This window comes from Rhinatrema bivittatum, chromosome 1 (genome assembly GCF_901001135.1).
Source record: "Rhinatrema bivittatum chromosome 1, aRhiBiv1.1, whole genome shotgun sequence".
Classification (NCBI taxonomy): domain Eukaryota; kingdom Metazoa; phylum Chordata; class Amphibia; order Gymnophiona; family Rhinatrematidae; genus Rhinatrema; species Rhinatrema bivittatum.
This window is the reverse complement of record NC_042615.1, coordinates 421013580-421036729: the sequence shown is the minus strand read 5'-3', so window position 1 is coordinate 421036729 and position 23150 is coordinate 421013580. Positions and strand designations below refer to the sequence as shown.

The window sequence follows — 23150 nt, the reverse complement described above, 5'->3', positions numbered from 1 at the left end:
AAAAGGCCGAACAATAAGCACCAAGGGAGAAGATCCAGTAAGGAAAAAAGCGAGGGGGAACTAAACTTCCCTACTCTTTATCATTTTTCATCATCTTTTTCTTTTCTTACCTGAACTCAGCCCTCCCTGGCTGAGAGCACAGATAGGTCTCCGGCTATAGGGGGAGAGGGCAAAGGCCTTCACAGCTGAGCACTTCCTTGCTGTCCAACTGCTTTTTAAAAATTGTTTTACTAAGTCTATGCCTGGCCACGCTTCCAGACTTAAAAACGCTTTACTGAGGGAGGGACCGCCGGGTGTCACCTCAGGAGCTCAAGCGGTGCGTCAAAATCTTCTATCTTTTATTTATTTATTTCTTTATTACGAGCAATCCCCAGTAGGGAGATGCATGTCCACCATCTGGAGATGGAGAATATTGGCAGGCTGATGTTGGGTCAGGGCTATATCTGTGATGTCACTTTTGCTTCGTCTCCATGTTCTGGAAGAACTGCATAACCCACTTGTGTGTATTGGCCTGCCTGAGTGCAGAAGAAATTGGAAATAAAATTAAAAATTTAGAATAAATTCCACTATTAGGAACTACTCGGTGTCGCCTTCACAGCACAGATTGGACATATTAATAAGGAGTGTGAACTCCGCAAAATAGCACATGATTTTGAAAAGCAGATCACATTTTAACGTACGGTGAGTAGAAGGAAGACCCTCCAGAATATCTCTGTGATTTCCCAGTAAATGGCTGGGCTGTAAGAAAAAGGGGCTGCTGTCACCATGCTGGCTTTCAGACAGGCACTGAGCAGCTGCATGTGATGTAGGCGTTAATTTCTCCAGGCACTGGGAAAGTCATGGCGATATTAAGTCGGAGGTCCCGAAAGTTAAAAAAAAAAATTTGAAATCGGCTCGCGGGTTGAAAACCGGACGCTCAATTTTGCCGGCATATGGTTTCCGAACCTGTGCCGGCAAAATTGAGCATCGGCTGTCAAACCCGCTGACAGCCGCCGCTCTTATCCTCTTTTTGCCGCGGGCCCTCATTTAAATACAGAATTGCGCGCCCAGGAGAGTGGCCTGTGCGCGTGCCAGGAGAGTGGGCATTCGCCCGCTCTCCCACGACTTTTACTGTATCGGCCCGTAAGTTAGGTACCTCGAGGTGGCTGCCAAACAGCATATTTTGGATGTATTGCAATAGAACGCATGCTCCCAGAATTGGTTGTAGCCATTCTGATGGTCTTCTGGCTAATGAAAGTTGGCTATCCCTGCTTTAGAAGGGCTGTCTTCTTATGCAAGGAATGTGAAAAGCACTTTGTAAGAGGGAGGTGGGCATAGGAAAACTAGGGTAATGAGAAAACCAATTTTTTTCCTAACAACCTTTGATCTTCATTGGCTCAGACTGCTTTCAGTACCAGCGGAGAATTAAACAATAGCTATAATGACTAACAGCCTTTTTATCCTCTATTTTAGCCTCTGTTTCCCATTGTGCTAAGGGACATTTGGAGAAGATTCCAGACTGCAGTGGGAGGAGGTCAGACTGACCCTACGAAGTCATCAGAGCCCACGAGACCCACTGAGCGTTATCCCATGCCTTCCAAAAAGGATTTGCCATATGATGTAGTTGAACAGATGGAGCATGCAGAGAAACATGTAAGAGTAGCTAGATGATGTTCATACTCCATTTTTGGAGCGTTTGGTTTTGTTATAAGCCAAAACATTTGTGTTCTGAAATGAACAAGAGGGAGAATTTAAATTTTGACATTTGACTGGCATGAAAAAATACATTGGTGAACTGATATTTGAGAGAATTTTTTACTTTTTAGGCTGATTCACTCTTGAAGTTATTTCTAAATAGATCTTTTTGAGATCAAAAAAATGTAAGTAGTCTCTCAGAGGAGTTCAGTGACCACTCTTTTAAAGTTTAGACCTGCAGACATTTGCTGTTGAGGTCTCTGCAGGACTGGCTCCTCTATTAGTCGCCTAGTGAGCCAAAATTTAGGGGGTGGTAAAATCCTGGAAACCTCCAAGTGCTACCCACCAACTATTAACTAAAACCTAGTATCTCCAGGTCTGCCTCGTCGCTCACCATCAGTTGTAGCTGAACTGAAACACTCCCTCTATCTCTCTCCTGCCGGAACTCTTTCCTCTTTTGATTGGATGGGAACTGTCAGGATGTGTTCCCACCCACAGCCAGCTCAGTCTCTCACTGCCCTCCTCACTATCAGGTCAGGCCTCGGATGCCTGGCTCTTCTATTTTCCCCATTCTCTCGTCCTATCTTAGGCAATAGGTAAGGCTGAAGGTTCACCTGGGGTGCCTGATACTCTTCCTCCAGCCCCAGCTCTGAGAGGTGGAGCCCCTGATGTGGCAGGTGGGACTGTCACATTCCATGCTCACTGAAAATATGAAAATGCTACTGACAAATAGCACTAGCACAGCTTGATTATTTCCCTAGCGCTATATTTTTGTATAGAAAGGGGTAGAACAAATGGAGAGTATGTTCAATGACTCAAGACATGAATGCTCCTTTCTCCTTTTTTCTTTTCCTGGCCAGCACCTCTGCCTTTATCTTTTCTTTTTCTCCCGTGCAGAAGAGTGATCCCTCGTCCATTCAGTCATATTGGACGGCAGAAAAAGAATTGCAGCTATTAGAAGAAAGCCTGTAACATTCCTAGCCGTTTCTGATAGCTATAAAAGCAGAAGGAAGCCAGAAGCTGAACCAGAAAAGTCCGAACAGATGAGCAGATGTACTAAACATTTTATCCAGAGACATGAAATGGGAAAATTCTTTAGTACATCTGGCCCATGATTAGGGCATTAATCAAGTACAGATAAATCCTATTCTTTTTTTAACATGTCATTGAATGTAAAACACTCATTACATCATATGCATGATAATCAGAATCACTTAATTATGACATTAAGAGGCAAGCATTATAATGATACAAATACAGCTGTATAACTTCTGTAACTGAGAAATCCAAATAAAAGAAGAGAGAAAAGAAAAACATTTTCAACCATATGCACAAGTATTTCTTATATATCAAAACACTACACCAGCACCTCTGCTCTATTCCCATAGACATGTATTAGATTTGACTTGAACCCACTTCAATTTGCATACAGGCGAATTTTAAAAGCCCTGCATGTGCCAAAAGAGGGAGCTAGGCGCACAAGTTTGGGGCAGTGTGCGCCGAGCAGATTTTATAAGTATTTACGCGCACCAGGGTCCCTTGCCGTGTAAACTTACTTCTGCTATGGATGGTGTGTAAGTGCTAAACAAAAAAAATCTAAGCTAGTCAGCGGGGTTTTAATGATCAGGGCTATAATATGCGTGCATATATGTGCAGGTGCCTGTATGTGCACTCATGCTATATGTGCGCTCATGCACCTGTGTCACAGTTACTGTCTTAATGCCTTCACCTGCTACATTTCATAAAAGTGGGTGCAATCGAAGACCAAAGTGTAGGTATTTTTTCCAGGTGAGACACATAAGCTGCTCCATAGAGAATGTATACCAGAGTGCCTGCATCCAGCTTTGAAAAAGATGATTGCTCAAGGATCTCCAGAATGTAGCACAGTTACATCTTACAACTACTAGTAGGCAAGAAACTAGAAATGCTTTACCCACTGGGGGAAGACTCCTAATATTAGGTTGCCCAACAGTATCACTAAAAGGTTGAGCAGCAGAAAAGCCTTCGTTCTCTTGCAGATCTGAGATATCACATCTTTCCAGTAAGAAATAATGACAAGATGCTTGCATCATATATGGAAAAATGCTCCCTTTCCCTGATTTTTCCATCATTATTTATCCAAAACCTTTATATAACATGTTCAGGGTTGGGTACCATCTATATGCAGGATGGCCCATGGAAAAGTAGCCTGCCTTCTATGCACTGGTATTGGAGGCGGGCTACTTTTCCATGGGCCACCCTGTATAATTCTGAAACCATTTTTTTTGTATTCTAGCACTTACTAAATTCTTTCACTGTTTTTCTGAGATTTTTCCCTTGGCTAGCCTAGGTATTTTTAAATATCTTTTTATTAGAAGATTATATAAACACAATGATGGTCAAAGAATGTTACATTTTTTCTTTTAATATTGTCAGGCCCAAAAGCCCCTGCAGCACATGGACACAGGAATAAGTTGGCAAGTGGTTTCATTTATAGATGCAAACATAAACCGCTCCTGAATTGTATACTGCAGGCATTTGCTGGTAAATATTAGGTAGGAAATAGGCTTATACTCAGTCAAAGATACAGACCAGGTCTCAATACCACAGAATCCTTTTAGTGACAATACAATACAATTTGTAGACAGACCATCCACTTCACAACTACATTAACACATTGCTTGGTAAACTCAGAAGGTCTGTTCCAGAATCCCACCCTCTGCTCTGGCCACTGTGCCGTCTAAATACTGGGAACGTTGTGAGGTATCCCAGCACTCCTTTTGAGTCTCCTGAGGACCAATCCGGATCCTCATGGGCGGGGCCATATAACAGTCTTTCTTTAATGTGAATGTGCCTTTTTCTAAGACCTCCCATGACTCAGCACACTGGCCCTGAACTGGGCAGACCCCGGTTCAAGACTGGGAAATATACCTTTTCTCCTGACAAACATCAGGGCACCACAGAACTCTTGTAGATATATACCCCTGTTATAGGTACTTTACATTTAATATCAACCTACCATACAGACAAGTATTTTTCCACAGGTTTCCTGACCATCCATGCTTACACACCATCCATAGCAGAAGTAAGTTTACTGTAGGATAACATATATTTCGGAAGTCAAACACTAGCCATTTAAATTTAGCAAGATTATGGTGAACCTTAGGTCTGATATCCCCCTTATTTAAAATATATTTAAGTTGAATATACTCGAACAAAAATATTGAGTAAATATTTGGAAGATTTGTTCGGGGTTGCAGCACTGAATTCTGAACCACTAGAGGTCTATTTATCCCATCATAGGCACATTCCACTAAGACACTCACTGAAAAGGGAATATATCACATACTCCTCAATCTAAAATGGGTCCTTGCAAATAGGGCACATTTATTTGTGGGATTTCTAAGGGGCTCCTACTCTTGATTTGTAGTGTTTATTTACTTTCTTCAATCTTCATATCCTTAATCTACTTTTCTTGGCTTCCTCAGCCAAATGTATTTGATAAATTGCCCCTCTTTGCATAACAACCAAAGTGATGTACAAAAGTACAAATAATGTTAAAACAGTAATAGAAACTTTACAGTTTAAACTTAAATTAAAAATTAAGTAAATTAACAATAAAATAACAATTACAACCAATCCAATAAATCTAAAACCTATTTAGTATACTCTAAAAATAAAACTATATCTGATAACATTTTTTTAAAACTCTAATTTCTGAAATAAAAGGAATATACAATAGTAAAATCAAAAACAAAAAAGTTAGAATAAAGTACATTTTTCAGGAATCAAAAGCTCTTAATTAAAGCCAAGTCTTCAGGCCTGTCCCAAATCTAATATACTCTTCCCCCCCAAGACAGAGTGGTAAAAAGGTCCACAAGTGATGCTCTAAATAAGAGAAACACATTTCCCTGGTGTGTCAGCCAAATTTCTTTAGGGGACGAGAGCTTTAATAACTGTGCCTAAGAGGAACGTAATAACCTAACAGGATGGCATGGAACTAATAGATTAGCTAAATAAGGAAGGGTACAACACCGAAACACTTTAAAGGTTAAACAACCTATTTTAAACTGTATGCGGTAAGAGATTGGCAGCCAATGAAGCTCTTGCAAAAGCTTCATTGGGGAAACTTTATTATATTTCTTTTTGCCAAATATAAGCTTGGCTGCAGTGTTCTGGGCCATTTGTAATCTATGAATGAAGTTAGCAGAAAAACTGTGAAAAAGCAAATTGCAATAATCTAAATGGCTTAATATTAATGAAGATGTCGGTGTTTTAAGATCATGTACTTCCAATAATTGTTTGTCATCTTACCAATCACAAATACTAATATTTTTTAATCGGAGTAGAAATATTACCTTCCAAGTTAAATTTGGAGTCTTAACTCCCAAAATGCTTATACTTTCTTTCACCTGAATCTTGACTCCTTCCATTTCTGATAAAGGGAAACCCTCTTGGTCCAAATTCCTAAAAAAAAACAGGGAACCTCTAACTTGGATGGGTTAACCTTCAGTTTAAAAGAATGGATCCAGTTTGTTACTTGAACATTCATTGAAATCAGAGATAGATACACTAGGTTTAGGATTTAAACTGGATACAAACTGAATATCATCTGCATAAAAATAAGAGCTAAAATCTAACGGGTAGATTTTGTAAGGTGTGCGCACACTTCCATGTGCGCGTGCTTCCCGACATGCTCATATGAACGCACTGATTTCATAACATGCGCGCACCAGCGTCCTTGTTATAAAATCAGCGGGCCATGCGCGCCGTATTTTATAATCTGCGCGCGCATGGTGCATGGAGAGGACTGGGAGGGAACTTCCCTACCCCTACCCTAACCTCCCTTCCTCCTTCTCCTTTCCTCCCCAACCCCTAAATCTAAAATTATTTTTTTTTTACCTTTTTTTGCTCAACTTACTTCAGCTCCCGGCACCCGCAGCCGGGACAGCGAACAATGGCGCTGTCCCGGCCCACCCAAAACATGCCTTCAGGCCCGCCCCTTCCAAGAGGCCTGGTACTTGAGTGCATACCGGCCATTACACACATAGCTGGGCCTCTTGGAAGATTCGCCCGGCACACATAAGGCCCGGCCACGCACGTAAAGGCTGGAATTTACACCTGCTGGGCATTTAAAATTTGCCCTTAAGCTTTCTAAAGTATTTCTAACAGGGCAAAGTAAAAATTAAAAAGCATTGATGATAACTTCTGCCCCACAATCAGAAGCCTTGGCTTAAACAAACTGGATTGCCAATCAACATGAAAGAAGGGCAAACAAAATGATAAAGGGGATGGAACAGCTCCTTTATGAGGAAAGGCTGAAGAGGTTAGGGCTGTTCAGCTTGGAGAAGAGACGGCTGAGGGGGGATATGATAGAAGACTTTAAGATCATGGGAGGTCTAGAACAAGTAGATGTGAATGTTAGGTTTGTGGCATATTGTGGACACTTGGTCGAAAAGGTGATGACTCCTCCCACGGGGAGGGGCCCCGTGGGGAATCACGATAGGCTAGACTCTAGTAAGCAGACACTGAGGAAAGAAAGCTTTATTGTACTGCTTTAGATAGGGGAATCTTGCTCAAGGAATGGACAATACTGTAGTCCAGCAATATCCCAAAGCTCAGACAGACTCTGTAGTAGATGGTCTCACCCGGATGTAGCAAAGGTTGGGTAGTATTCCACAGCGTGGGATAAGCTGAACCTGAAAGGTGGAATAAGGAGAGCTGGAGCATAGAGATACTAACAGAGTGGTAGTGCTGGTAACTTCCTTAGCAGTGGAATGAAGAGAAGTTCCCGAGTTGCAGGATAGGCCCTCGAGGAGCAAGTACCTAGGAGCGCCGAGGGATCCTGGAAGAGAGAGACAGGACCCCTGAGGAGCGGGTGTCCTTAGGTTAGGTAGTTGAACCCCGAAGGGCAGGTAGAAGCGAGAGGCCCCCGAGGAGCGGGTACCCAGACCTTCCGTAGGAGCGAGATACCCTGGAGGGTATAAGGGAATCCAAACGAGCAGATTAGAAGCGGTCAGAGTAGCAAAACCAAAGTCCTTGCTAACTCATTGAATCGGAGCAGAGGTTGAAACACCCGTAAGAACTGATGTCATGCGGTGGAGATGCCCCTGAGGTTCCCGCCATGACATATTCAAAAGCGTAGGCAGCGTGCGCGCGCGCACCCTAGGAGGCCTCAGGAAGAAGCATGGCAGATGGGGACACCCATGCTGTATTGGAGACTCCGAGGGTTTCGGCAATCAGCACTGGAGGCAGCCATCCTTCCAAGGGAGGAGGAAAAGGGTAGAAGAGGGGTGAGGCAGAGAGGTCACAGCCATCTGCGACCGACGGATGCAACAGTAAATCAGTTATTTACACTTTCGGATAATAAAAGGACTAGGGGGCATTCTATGAAGTTAGCAAGTAGCACATTTAAGACTAATCGGAGAAAATTATTTTTCACTCAATGCACAATAAAGCTCTGGAATTTGTTGCCAGAGGATGTGGTTAGTGCAGTTAGTGTAGCTGGGTTCAAAAAAGGTTTGGATAAGTTTTTGCAGGAGAAGTCCAATAACATCTATTAATCAAGTTTACTTAGGGAATAGCCACTGCTATAAATTGCATCAGTAGCATGTGATATTCTTAGTGTTTGGGTACTTGCCAGGTTCTTGTGGCCTGGTTTGGCCTCTGTTGGAAACAAGATGCTGGGCTTGATGGACCCTTGGTCTGACCCAGCATGGCAATTTCTTATGTTCTTATATTAGGAATGAAATGTATTTATTTTTGTATTTAAAAAAATTTTTCTATACCGTCATTAAGTTAAATACCATCACAACGGTTTACAGAAGGGCACGATAAAGAGAAATATGGGTGGTATAGATTACAAATTACTCGTGTGCCATCATAGTACGGTAACAATGTAAAATAATAAACTAGGTGTGTAAATTAAACCTGATTGTTAGGAACAAATTAGGCAGTTTGATTTTAACATTAATATGCTTATGTAGGTTACTAAAAACTTGTAGCTTGGTGCATCCTTATCGCTGAGATACTTAGCCTTGACAAGAGGAAAGTAGTTTTAGTAGTATTTTTAGTCATGACATCTGCATTTGATATTATTGACCATCAATTACTAGTAGCCCATCTTAAATAAATTGGTTCATTTCATTCCGAACATAAGAACATAAAAAATTGCCATGTTGGGTCAGACCAATGGTCTTGATACCCTTCCACCAGCCTGCCCTGTCTACACTTGTAAACTTTAGTGAATTGAATGAAAATTAGTCAGCTAATGCTAAACCCAATGAAGAAAAGATTGCAATGGATAGGAAATTCATCTCTTCCAAATTTAACTATCCATCTGTATTGGATGTACTGACACTTTCCACAGAACTGAAAGGTGGATTTTCAAAGGCACACCAATTTTATAACATGTGTGCGTTGCCACACGTGTGTTATAAAATCCGCTACCTGCGGGCACGTGTGCCTGATTTTAGATTGGCGTGCATATGGGTGGTGATTCACGTGCACAAGGGGGCAGATTTTAGTAAACTCCACGTGGCAACATGACCAGACCTACCCCAGTTCCCTCCCAGTTCACTCCAATTAAGGAGAGGACTGGGAGGAAACTTCCCTATCCTCCTACCTCCACTTCCTCCATTTTCCACTCTCCTCCCTGACCCCTAATGCCCCCTAACTATTAGAATTTTTTTTGTTGTAGAACTTACTTCATCTTGGCGGGTGAAGTAAGTTAAGTTCTCTTTTGGACAAGAAGAAAGTAGACATGATTATTCATGCAATAGTAACAGCTAGATTAGATTAGTGGAACACACTCTGGGCCAGATTTTCAAAGGGGTACGTGCGTAAGATACGCGCGTATCCCCCGAAAAATTGGCCCAAGCTCCCCCTGCGCGCGCCAATCCAATGTTGCATAGGCTGCCGGCGCGCGCAAAGCCCCGGGACGGCGTGTCAAGGGGCGTGTCGCTGCCGGCGCGTCATCGGGGGTGTGTCAGGGGAGTGTTGTGGCCGGCGCGTCAGTGGGGGCGTTCCAGGGGCATGGCCACGGCCTCCGGACTGGACCATGGCGCGCCAGCGGCTGGCCCGGCACGCGCAAGTTACACCTGCCTCGGGCAGGCGTAACTTGTGCAACAAAGGTAGGGCGGGAGGGTTAGAATGGGTCCACTGTATTTAAACAAACTTTTAATACTTTATATTTCTCAGTGGGTTTTATGATCCGCCAGTCAAGGACCCTTGATGATTCCACTTCTTAGTAATATTCACCTGTCTAAAACTAAGAAACATGCCTTTTTCTGTATAGCTTCTTATTTTTGGAACTCTTTGGCAATGGAGGGTAAATGTAGCATCAGGACATGCTAGAGAGTTAAAGTTCCTTGATGGAATAAATGACTGTTTCATGGAGCAATTGGTTCAGGAACCAACGAGAGAGGGAGCTATTTTAGATTTAATCTTTAGTGGAACACAGGATTTGGTGAGAGTGGTAACAGTTGTGGGGCCACTTGGTAATAGTGATCATAACAAATTCAAATTTGAATTAATGACTGGAAGGGAGACAATAAGTAAATCTATAGTTCTAGCACTAAACTTTCAAAAGGAAGATTTTGATAAAATGAGAAAGATAGAAAAAAACTGAAAAGTGCAGCTACAAAGGTTAAGAGTGTCCCAACAGGTGTGGACATTGTTTAAAATTACCATCTCATAAGTGCAGTCCAGATGTATGCCACACATTAAAAAAGGAGGAAGAAAGTCCAAGTGGCTGCTAGCTTGGTAAAAAGGCAAAATGAAAGAGGATATTTTAGCCAAAAAATTGCCTTAAAAATTGGAAGAATCCATCTGAAGAAAATAGGAAATAGCATAAACATTGGCAAGTTAAATGTAAAAGAGAGAATTTGAAAAAGTTGGCTGGAGAAGCAAAACCCCATAATAAAACCTTTTAAAAATATATCAAAAGCAAGAAACCTGCGAGGGAGTTGCTTAAGACCATTAGATGATCAAGGGGTTAAAGAGACACTTAAGGAAGATCAGGCCATTGCTGAAAGACTAAATTAAGTTTTTTGCTTTAGTGTTTATGAAGATATTGGGGAGATACCGGTTCTGGAAACAGTTTATCAGGTGATGATTCAGATGTACTGAACCAAATCACAATGAACTTGGAAAATATAGTAGGCCAGATTGACAAACTGAAGAGTAGTAAATCACCCAGACCAGATGGTTTACACCCAGGGGTTCTGAAAGAACTCAAATATGAAATTTCAGATCTATTACTAGTAATTTTTAACCTATCATTAAAGTTGTCCATTGTACCTGAAGGCTGGAAGATGGCCAGTGTAACCCTGATATTTAAAAAGGGCTCCAGGGGAGATCTGAGATGCTATAGAACAGTGAGCCTGACTTCAGTGCCTGGAAAAATTGTGAAAACTGTTCTAAAGAACATAATTTTGTTTTAGACTTTCAAGCAGTCAGGAGCCTGCTGCCTCCTGCTCTCTAAATTTTTCTTAACTTATGGGAAAGGAGTAAGGAAGTCTTCCCATTTAAGACCCAGCTTAAGCTTGTTTTTGGTCTCTCAAGTCAATTTTTGAGAATTCCCTGTGAGAGCCTTGATACCCATTCACAGTGGTAAGGTTAGAAAATGTGTTAGGGAAGATTCTGGCAGACTTTTGATTCTCTTCCAGAGAATAAAGGCTGTCTAGTGACCCAATGTAGAGGAAAAATATTTTTGCATTAACTGTCTTTTTGAACTATCCCCTATGTTTGGAGACAAGGAAGTTTTATTCCACTCTTCCTGCTTCTTAGTTGATTTTTTCCCATTTTGGGTTCAAATAATAGTTTTGTTCCACTTGGAGCTGATGACCCTTTGTACCTGGGAATCAGTAAATTTACCTTTGTCATTCAGAAAGAAACAGAAGTGTTGCAAGTTTCATCTAAAGGAAAGCATCCTAGTGAAGTGCACTATCAGGAGGAAACCAAAAGAAATGAAATAAAGGTAATAAGAAGTCTGTTGCTATTGGGGAAAGTAATAATTAAGGGCATGAGAAGTGCCCACCAGGCTCCGACTAAGGAGGAAAGAGAATTAAAGAACTTGTTAGACAAAGATTAAATCTGGGGCTAAATTCTGTTTAAATATAACACCACCAGTGTGGAGATCTAAGAATTAAATTGGTATTTGAAGAAGGATTGGACTGCAATCAATCTAAATGGATATTGTAGATAAAAAGGAGTTCAGTATAAGTACAGAGTTTCCAGTTAAGAAACAGAGACTTTGTTGAAGAAATGAAGTCACACGTTTATTATTTCTTTCTTCTGTGTTATTATTTATTGAATGGAATTAAGGAAACAGTGACGTGTGAATACTATGCATTCAGTCATCTAATCAACTATCAGTGAAGAAGTTGGAAACCACTATTCTTCTCCTGTGTGTTTAATGGATGCAGAGATTGGGTTGATTATTAGTGCTGTGTATCAAGAGTGGAAAGGGGCTTGAACTGCAAAGACGCAGGGTATAAGACTATTGTTTGACCCCGCACTTAGGAGCTTGAGCCTCAGAGAGTAAGCTATCTGGTGGGTGGAAAATGAGTTGTGCCTAAAAGGTTCATCTCCTATTTCTTTCTCTGTGTCCCTGGATGCAAGTAAAAGAATCCATCCCACCTAGTTGGTTACACTGAATTGGCCACTGTTAGAAACAGGATGTTGAGTTTGATGGACCCTTGATCTGATCCAGTATGGTAACTTCTTATGTTCTTAATGTTAATAGGGAGGTAAAAACATGGTTGTATCCAGAAAACTGAAAGCTTATTCTTAGAGATCCTATTGGTATGTGTGAATCTCAGCTCATCTATTTTTAATCTGAAAATTTGTTTATGCCTTTGTAAGTTTTTGTGTTGGTATTTTGTATGCATCGGTTGTTATTACAACATCCATGTGGACGTTTTTTAATTGTTCTGCTGTTACAGTTTTGGACTGTTTGTTCCTCCCCTTCAATTATATTAGAAAGTTGTGAAATAAATCTAAGAAATTAATAAAATGAAATAAATCTTTCCTGATCTAATTTTGTTTTTTAAAATGAAGTGTGGAAATGCCATTCCTTTTCCTGCCTTCAGCTTCTTTTTGGCTGCAACTTTAGTTATTGCAGGGAGTAGGAGGCTTAATGTTATGTCATCTACCTCATAGCTTAATTTATCTTGATAAATGGTATAGCAGTTGATTGCTTTTTCTCTTCCCATCAGCATGGATTTCTGCCAAACGTATTTAAAGTGATGTCACATCGTCCAGCTGAATTCCGAGCATTATTTGCTTACTATGATGCCATTATGAACAAAGAATCAGGTAAAAGTACTCAATAACATGTAAACTGCTGTTCTGCTACAGAAACCAGTGAAACATTTCTGAGCAACAAAGGTTAAAGTTACAGACTAGTTTAGTTGCCTGGTGGATTTTCACGGAAGTTCTAACATGATGAAAACCCATATCGCGAAAACTCCAATATCCCAATAATAGGTTATTTTGATGTCAACATCTTCCCCTGATGATCTAATGAGCTGCTTTTACCTTTGTTGCTCAAAAAAGCAACAGGGTATTTAGTGTATTTTTAAATCTGACATTTCCAGAAGATCTGCATGACATCCTGCAGTAAGAATCCCTTTTTTTTCTGATATAATCAGTGCTTCTAGCCTGCATTGATTGTACAGCTGCTGCCTGCCCAGAGAAACTAAATCATTAGCTTGTTGCCACCTATTTGTCAATCTGCCACAGATCAACATTTCTGAAAGCTTTCACAGCTCTTAATTCAAACTTTTGAAGAAACCTGCAGGCTTCTGTTCCAGCTCCTCACCTCCCAAACAGCCTGCAGGGAACCTTCTCCTTCTGTTGTTCCCCCACACCCTTCCTCTTGTCCTGAAGTGAACAAAATGATGAGGGGTGAAGTTGGAGAGGACAGAATATATGAGCCCTCAAAGATCTCTTAAATCCTTACCAAACCAAAGATAATTTTGAAATAATTCTTGGATGAGACCCCTTTAGAAGAATTTCATCTTTATATAAAGGTTCTTGCCCCTGCATATGTGGCCAGTCATACGTCATTTACAAAGACCTGGATGTGTTTTGGTGTCCCACAGCTGGCTGAGAGGGCATTCATTTCAATTCCTAGAAGCTTTGATGACTGACATCATTATAATGGCAGCACATTGTGAACTAGCACTTCTATGGAGGGCTTGTACCATGCCCACAGAGCAGAATGTAAGAGCGAGACTGTCCAGGCTATGCTGTTTTCACGAACGTGTTGCAGTACCTAAATATATGAGTCTTCGCCATAAGCAGATTTGGCACCATATAAGCACCTGGCTGAATCAGGAGAAAGGAACTTGATATCGCTTAGTACCATCACCACATGCTTAGGCAGCAGACCTACGTACATAGTATTATACACTGGGCATATGAGCATTTCTCTCTGGGAGAGGACTGGCTATTGTTATTACCTGTGGCTGCCAGCTCTACGCTGGGAGGGAGGGAGGGGAGGTTGGGGAGTAATTAAGACACAAAATCATGTGAAAGTATATGCCTTTATTGTACGTTTTGTTTGTGTTTCCCATTGACAAACATTGTTGTCCACAGATGTTGTTTGCTGTTTACACTTTCAATAAAAAAAATTTAAAATTAAAAAAAAAAAAAAGAAAGCATTGTCTCACTGACCAAATGGGCATCAACACAGACAGCTTTTGGATGCAGAATTCTCTCAAGGGATGTTGCTCCCTCCTCCTCTTATGGCCTGTTGGTTAGAAGTGCTCACACTGAGAGCCAATAGGCCAGTGGAGAAGGGAGGAGAAGCAGGGTTTGGGAGAAACTTTCAGTCTTGTTTGCCCCTAAAGCCTGCTTGTATGGTAGGGCTCTGTACCAACCAGCTGCTTACCAATTCCCAATCACAATTGCTAATTTACAGCCCGATCCAGTAAAGTCCGTGGGAGAGCGGACTAACGCCCGCTCTCCCGGCGCGCGCACCGGCCCCTCGCCGGTGCGAGCAATCCAGTATTTAAATTAGGCGACGCGGTGCAAACGAGGAAAAGGAGGCGCTAGGGACACTAGCGCGTCCCTAGCGCCTCCTTTTGGCCTGGAGCGGCGGCTGTCAGCGGGTTTGACAGCCGACGCTCAATTTTGCCGGCGTCGGTTCTCGAGCCCGCTGACAGCCACGGGCTCGGAAACCGGACGCCGGCAAAATTGAGCGTCCGGTTTTCGGCCCGACAGCCGCGGGCCGAATTCAAAATTTTTTTTTTTTTTTTTTACTTTTTTTTACTTTTGGGGACCTCCGACTTAATATCGCTATGATATTAAGTCGGAGGGTGCACAGAAAAGCAGTTTTTACTGCTTTTCTGTGCACTTCCCTGGCGCCGGAAGAAATTAGCGCCGACCTTTGGGCGGCGCTAATTTCTTGGAGAAAAATGTGCGGCTTGGCTGCACATTTTACTTACTGGATCGCTCGGGAATACCTAATAGGGCCATCAACATGCATTTGCATGTTGAGGGCGCTATTAGGTGCCGCGGGTGGGCCGCGTGTTTTCCTCCCCTTACTGAATAAGGGGTAAGGGAAAACACGCGTCCAGAGCAGGGTGACAGTGCGCTCCGACGGAGCACACTTTACTGGATCGACCTGTTAGTGACTGGGAATGTTGTATTCTGGAGTTATGCACGCACTGTGCAGCCAGTGAGTACACTGCAGTGTATCTTGTCCCAAGCTCAATGCTTTTCCTGATGTAGTTAATATAGATATTTTGGTGGACAGAGGTGGTTTAATTAAATGAAGACACTGTACATCTATATGTAGGATTAAGGATGGTAAAAAGTACCTGCATTGGAGAAATTACTTACCTGATAATTTCGTTTTCCTTAGTGTAGACAGATGGACTCAGGACCAATGGGTATAGTGTACTCTGATAGCAGTTGGAGACGGATCAGATTTCAATCTGACGTCAGCCCCAGTACATATACCCTTGCAGGAAGTGCAGCTCTTCAGTATTCTCCTCAAAAAGCATTGTGGATATATGTCTGACTGACTACTTTGAATAACTTGTATAACTTCAGAACTTGAAGAACTTGATTAACTTTATAACTTGATTAACTTGAACTAGTTGAATTGGCTATAGCTGGAGACCGCCAGTGCCCTCAACCGGGAAACGTCGACACCAAGTAGGATGGGTGTCCTAGATGAAGGAAAGCATGGCTTACCCTTGAATCACTCAAGAATTCCATGAGTAACGGCAGCCGAGGGCGGGATGCTGAGTCCATCTGTCTACACTAAGGAAAACAAAATTATCAGGTAAGTAATTTCTCCATTTCCTAGCATGTAGCAGATGGACTCAAGACCAATGGGATGTATAAAAGCTACTCCTGAACCAGGTGGGAGGCTGCCCGTGACCCACTTAGTACTGCCCTTGCAAATGCCGTGTCCTCCCGGGCCTGAACATCCAGTCAGTAAAACTTGGAGAAGGTGTGGATGGAGGACCATGTTGCCGCCCTGTAATCTCAGTGGGTGACATCTTGGTTTCTGCCCAGGACATTGCCTGGGCTGTAGTAGAATGGGCCTTGACTTGTTGAGGCGGCAGCTTGCCTGCTTCTAAGTAGGCCACCTTGATGACTTCTTTGATCCAGCGGGCTATGGTTGCTCACGAGGCCGCTTCCCCTTGCCTCTTCTCGCTGTAGAGGATGAATAGGTGGTCCGTTTTTCGTACGGGCTCCGACATTTCCAGGTATCAGGATAGTTGTTTGCTGATGTTGAGGTGGCTTAGACTTCGAGCCTCTTCCGAATTCTTATGTTCATCTGGCAATGGTAGCGAGATGGTTTGGTTGAGATGGAAGTGAGACACCACTTTGTGGAGGAACAAAGGTACCGTGCATAGCTGGATGGTCCCCGGGGTGAGCCTGAGGAACGGCTCACGGCAAGACAGTGCTTGTAGTTCTGAAATGCGGCGGGCTGAACAAACTGCCAGCAGGAATGCTGTTTTCAAAGTTAATAGTCGGAGAGACAGGCCGCGGAGGGGTCTGAAGGAGGCTCCTTCTAGGAAATCCAGGACCAGGTTGAGGTTCCAAAGCGGTACCGGCCACTTTAGGGGCGGATGGATGTGCTTGACCCCTTTCAGGAAGCGTGAAATGTCCGGGTGAGAGGCTATGCTGTCGCTCTCGCTCTTGGTTCCGTAGCATGACAATGCGGCCACCTGTACCTTGATGGAGTTGAGGGACAGGAATTTTGACTGAGCGTGGTATGATATCGTGGTCTTCGCACCAGGCTTCGAATACTCTCCAAATCCTTATGTATGTTAGAGATGTGGAGAACTTGCGTATTTGGAGTAGGGTGTCGATTACAGCACCCGAGTATCCGCTCTTTCTCAGGCGAGCCCTCTCAATGGCCAGAATGTAAGAGAGAATCGAGCTGGATCCTCATGGAGGATCGGCCCTTGTTGGAGCAGGTCTCTGTGTGAAGGTAGTGGCAGGGGGGTCCCTGTCAGAAGTCTTCTCATGTCTGCGTACCACGGTCTTCTTGGCCAGTCCGGGGCCACCAGAAGTGCTGGTCCCCTGTGCAGTTGGATCTTGTGAATGATTACGCCTAATAGGGGCCACGGTGGGAAGGCGTATAACAGAGTCTCCTGTGGCCAGGTCTGTACCAGGGTATCGATCCCCTGGGACTGAGGCTCCTGCCTGCGGCTGAAGTAACTGGGCACTTGGGTATTGGACTGGTTTGCCAGAAGGTCCATGGCTGGTGTTCCCCAATGATCCACTATCATTTGGAACGCTGCAGTCGACAGCTTCCATTCTCCTAGGTCTAGACTTTCTCTGCTGAGGTAGTCTGCCGTGATGTTGTCTTTCCCAGCGATGTGAACGGCCGAGATCTCCTGGAGGTTCACTTCTGCCCCCAACATTAGGGGGTCTATTTCCAGAGACACCTGTTGGCTTCTGGTTCCCCCCTGACGGTTGATGTAGGCCACTGTTGTGGCGTTGTCGAACATTACTCTGACCGCTTTGTCTCAGAGTCTGTGACCGAACCGTAGGCAGGCTAGTCTGACTGCCCGAGCTTCTAGGCGATTGATGTTCCATCCCGACTCTTCTGCGCGCCACTGCCCTTGGGCGGTTAGCTCCTCGCAGTGTGCTCCCTATCCTCATAGGCTGGCGTCTGTGGTGAGCAGGGTCCAGGTTGGTGAGGATAGTCTTGTTCCCTGGCTCAGGTGGCTGTCCTGCAGCCACCATCGTAGCTGGGTCCGAACTCTGCCCGGGAGCTGTAGACGTACGGCGTAGTTCTGGGACAGTGGATTCCATCGCGATAGAAGTGAGCCCTGTAGGGGTCTCATGTGAGCTTGTGCCCATGGCACTACTTCCGGTGTGGATGCCATGAGACAGAGGGCTTGTAGGTAATCCCATGCTGTGGGGCGAGGTTCACTCAACAGGATTTGCAACTGGTTCCTCAGTTTTGATCTCCTTGTTGGAGTCAGGCTGACCTTGTCTTCTTTGGTGTCGAATCGGACTCCTATGTATTCTAGAGGCTGTGAGGGCTGCAGACAACTCTTGTTTGTGTTGACCACCCATCCGAGGCTCTCCAGTTGAGTTTTGACTCTGTTGGTTGCCTGGTGACATTCCTCTGAGGATTTCGCCCTGATCAGCCAATTGTCTAGGTAAGGGTGTACGAGGATTCCTTCCTTCCTCAGTGTTGCCGCCACCACCACTATGATCTTGGTGAACATCCGGGATGCTGTGGCTAACCCGAAGGGTAGTACCTGGAACTGGTAGTGACGGTCCAGGATTTTGAAGCCTAGGAAGCGCTGATGTTCCTGATGGATCCAGATGTGTAGGTAGGCTTCCGAAAGGTCCAGGGATGTGAGAAACTCTCCCGGTTGTATCGCCGCTATTACAGAGCGTAGGGTTTCCATGCAGAAGCGGAGAATCCTCAGGTGGCGGTTGACCGACTTGAGGTCCAGGATGGGCTTGAACGTCCCCTCTTTCTTGGGGACGATAAAATAAATGGAATAATGCCCAGTATTTATTTGCTGTGGAGGTACTGGGGTTATGGCCTCGAGGGCCAGTAGTCTGGTCAGTGTAGCTTCCACTGCCACCCTCTTGGAGGAGTCGTGGCAGGGGGATTCCACGAACTTGTCCGGAGGGGTTCGGAGGAAATCCAGGTAGTACCCCTCTCAAATGATGGTTAGGACCCACTTGTCCGAAGTTCTCTCAACCCATCTTTGGTAGAACAGGGCAGGTCTGCCCCCTATAGCTTCTTCCTTTGGACGGGTCGGCTGAATCTCATTTTGGGGTGCGGCTAGGGCCTGGACCAGAGCTGGCTCCCCTCTTGTTGTGCTTGTTCCGAAAGGGCTGGTTCCTGCCTGTAGGACGGGGCGCTTGATAAGTGTTTCTGTATGGATTGAAGCGCTGTGAACCTCTGCCCCTGGAGGATCGGGCGAAGGGTCGCTGGTTACGCTTGTTCCTGTCTTCCAGTAGCCACGGAAGTGGGGACTCACCCCATTTGTCAGCCAGTTTCTCTAGTTCGCTGCTGAACAGGAGGGATCCCTTGAAGGGCATCCTTGTGAGTCTCGTTTTGGAGGACGCGTCGGCCAACCAGCTTCGGAGCCAGAGTTGTCTCCTGGCTGCCAAAGCTGATGACACTCCTCTAGCTGTGGTGCGCACCAGGTCGGAAGCAGCATCCACGAGGAATGATACTGCTGGTTCCATGGCTTCCCCAGGGGTGTTGCTCCTGGTCTGTGATAGGCAGGCACGTGTCACAACGGTGCAGCAGGCCGCCATTTGTAGGGACATAGTGGCGACGTCGAAGGACTGTTTAAGGATGGATTCCAGACGCCTGTCTTGTGCATATTTGAGTGCTGCGCCTCCCTCCACTGGGATAGTAGTGCACTTTGAGATCACGCAGACCATGGCATCCACCTTTGGGCAAGTCAGAAGGTCTTTGGCCGCCAGGTCCAGAGGATACATGGCTGCCATGAACGAAGACTCTGGAGTAATCCATTCCAGGTCAATTAGCTTTTGGACAGCTTGTAACAGAGGGAAATGGTGAGAGGTCTGACGGAGTCCCTCTAGTAGGGGATTTGTCTTAGGCTCCCCCGAGGCACTTGTGCCCAGGATAACGAGCTCCTTCAGGCTGTGGGTGACCAGGTCTGGAAGCTCGTCCTTGGTAAAGAAGCGTCTCATGGTCCGGTGAGGCTCTGTCCCCAGAGGGAGTTCCCCTTCCTCCAGGGGCTCTGATTCCTCCTCCGAGATGTCCGTGTCCCCGTAAGTGGGGCTTCCAGGTGGTGGATTCACTTCTCTGGGCCTCGAGTGGCCCAGAGCATAGAGGTCCTTTGGTGAAGGCTGTGGCCATGTTATTGGAGGCTCCATCTGCATGTGAACGAAGGTGTGCAGGCCTTTGAAAAATTCCACCCAGGAAATAGACGCTGGGTCCAAGTTAGGAGGCGCTGTGTCCCTGGGGGGGCCCCATTTGAGGGGGGGTCCCGCTGGGATTTTCTAGGTCTGGAATACTTAATGAGGAGCTAGCACTCAGGCCCGATGGGCCTGGACCTGGGCTTGATCCCCCAGGACCTCCTCGCACTGGATACATAGGGCGTCGGCCTCTTTGTGTTGTGCGGCTCTGCGGAAAGCAGGTGTAAATCTGCGCGCGCCAGCGGGCTGCTGGCGCGCCATCACCTGACCCGGGGGCTGGTCCGGAGGCCTCGACCATGCCCCCAGGCCGGCGCCACGCCCCCAGGCCCGCCCCCGAAACGCCGCGTCACTCGCGGCCCGCCCCTCGACACGCCCCCCCATGCAAGCCCCGGGACTTATGCGCGTCCTGGAGCTTGCGCGTGCCGCCGAGCCTATGCAAAATAGGCTCGGCGCGCACAGGGGGGGGTTTGGGGTAGGTTTTTCGGGGGGTACGCGTGTACCCCTTTGAAAATCTACCCCATTATGCGCTCTGGTGCATCGAATATGTGCGTGTGGATGGATGTGCGCCCAGGATGTGCGCGCTGGTGTGCACACAAGTCGCAGTTATGCGCTCGGCAAAGTAAGCACAAGTTGCGCGCGTAACTTGTGAGTACGGTACTTGAGCGTGTAACGTTGTGCGCACGGCTCGAGACGGGTCGGGCGGCGAACAGTGCCAAAATGGCGACGGCGACCACACAGGCAATATGGTGACCACCTCGGAGGGCCTCCACGTGGGAGAGCGCTTGGAGCTACCCGGAGCCTGGCCCTGCTAGGGCGGATCAACCCAGTGGCACTGGTCCCGGCCGGCGACTCCTTGAGCTTCGGAGACCGGAGTCTTTAAACAAGATTTCTGCCTTACCTTGTCTCGGTGCTTCCCGGTTTCGTTCCGGGCAGTCTCTGGCTGCGGGGGGAGAGGGCAAATACCTTCTCCACAGCGCTCGAGGTTGCACCCGCTGCCTCTCAGCCGTGCCAGAAATCGGGGGCTAGGTCCCCGCCGGATGGCCGCCGGACCAAGGCTCACCTCCGAGGGACCACGGAAATCACCTCGGGAATTCTCAACTGGGGGAGGGACCCGAGGGTGTCACCGCAGGAGAGCGGGGCTCGCTGTTGAGGTAAGATTTCTTCTTATTTTGAGTTTTCTCCGTTAAATTTTACTCTAACGCTGTGAGAGCGTGCAGGTAGTCCCTAACTGCTATGGAGACGGAAAATACTGAAGAGCTGCACTTCCTACAGAGGTATATGTACTAGGGGCTGACGTCAGATTGAAATCTGATGCGTCTCCAACTGCTAACAGGAGTACACTATACCCATTGGTCCTGAGTCCATCTGCTGCACGCTAGGAAATACCTTGTTTTTGATCTGAGTCACAACTTATACAACTGAAACTATGATGATTTATGGCTTTTCTTTTCTATAGAACGACTCAGCAAGGCAGACAAAGAGCTTATTGCTGTGGCTACAAGTGTTGCCAACAGATGTCTGTACTGTGTAACAGCACATGCTGCTCAGCATAGAGTGTTCTCTAAACTTCCTACTTTGGCTGATCAGGTTAGTACATCACATAGAAACATGTTTACCACCAAGGCATGTAGTGACCTTAATCTTCCTGAGCCTACTGACCAGAAAGAAATAAAATGAATTGCAGATCACTCCTTTCTTTTGCTTTACCTGGGATGCAGCCATCATGTTTACTTCTCCAGGTCCATCATGAAAAGATTGTTTGTTTGAAATTGCGGAGGTATTTTTGTTTGAATACTATTATTGTGTTGCTGCCCAGAGTAAAGAGATGCAGAAGTGCGATGAAAATGAAAGGTCATCTAGCATATATCAAGCCACTGGAGCCATAATCACAACTAGTGCAGTAATCCCAACCATTATATCTCTGTTTGCAATAAAACCGAAACTAATGATCTGTTGGCATTCTTTGTATTCTTAAACTAAAAAGCTCAAAAAGCATGGGACAATACTACATTTTAATTTAAATGAACTATTTTATATCCATGTGTTCAGAGACCTCAATCAAATTTTAGAAATCCCTTTGAGACCTAGATTTCATTTTACCCTCCCCACCTTGCTCTCCTCCCTCTCTCTCACTCCATCATACAAGAATATAAGAACATAAGAAATGCCATACTGGGTCAGACCAGAGGTCCATCAAGCCCAACATCCTGTTTCCAACAGTGGCCAATCCAAGTCACAAGTACCTGGCAAGTACCCAAACGTTAAATAGATCTCAAGTTACTATTCCTTATTGATTGATAGCAGTTTATGGATTTTTCCTCTAGGAACTTATCCAAATCTCTTTTTAACCCATTTACACTAACTGCTGTAAACACATCCTCTGGCAATGAATTCCAGAGTTTAACTATGTGCTGAGTGAAAATAAATTAACTTTGATTTGTTTTAAATGAGCTATTTGCTAACTTAATAAAAGGACTAGGGGGTACTCCATGATTTGAGAGAGTAAATAACTGATTTACATTAACCTACCACACCCTTAAACCTGACCCCGAGTTAAAGGTGTCCCTTTTTACAGGTGGTATAAATAGTAAAGTTGCATATTGATCTCTACAGAGGTTCTCTCTCTCTCTCTCAGCCTTAAAAGGGTCAAATTGTCTTTTTCATTAACAATGTTTGTTGAAAAAGCTACTTCTCTGCCAATTTTCTAATGGCTCAGTCTGAGTCTTTAGGTCCTCTCCTGGTTTCCACCACCATCTTTTTCTGGTTTTACAATGTTTTAGCGAGGTTTTTAACTTAAAATAGGCAGGGCTTCCTTTGGGGCAAAATCCACGATTAAAATAACCTTCGGGGTCAAGGGAATTGTGGTCAGTCAGGTAGCTAGGGTCTTCTTACTTGACCATCACCTTCATTTTGTTTAAATTTTACAAATTTTTCTTTATTTTTATGGGTTTTTTTTAATAGTCCCCCCTCTCCGAGCTCCGCAGGTCCCACTGATGTCATTGATGATGTCAGCGGTATTGCAGCCTGGCCATGATATTGTATGAGGACTTCCCCAAGGCCCTGACGCTATTTGCCTCATTTTAATAGACAACGGCGGCTAG

The 23150-nt window shown here is 45.0% G+C and overlaps 1 protein-coding gene across 2 annotated transcripts in view; it reads left to right on the top strand.

Annotated features, from left to right (window-relative positions):
* The window catches only part of LOC115092468, a 47216-nt gene that overhangs the window by 10220 nt on the left and 13846 nt on the right, over positions 1 to 23150 (top strand). The window contains exons 2-5 of one of the 2 annotated variants that reach the window (XM_029603309.1): positions 1453 to 1632; positions 11543 to 11632; positions 12873 to 12972; positions 21506 to 21636. In XM_029603309.1, coding sequence (XP_029459169.1) covers positions 1453 to 1632; positions 11543 to 11632; positions 12873 to 12972; positions 21506 to 21636 — 501 coding nt within the window. The remainder of the gene's footprint in view (positions 1 to 1452; positions 1633 to 11542; positions 11633 to 12872; positions 12973 to 21505; positions 21637 to 23150) is intronic. The other variant, XM_029603316.1, reaches the window with a different exon arrangement.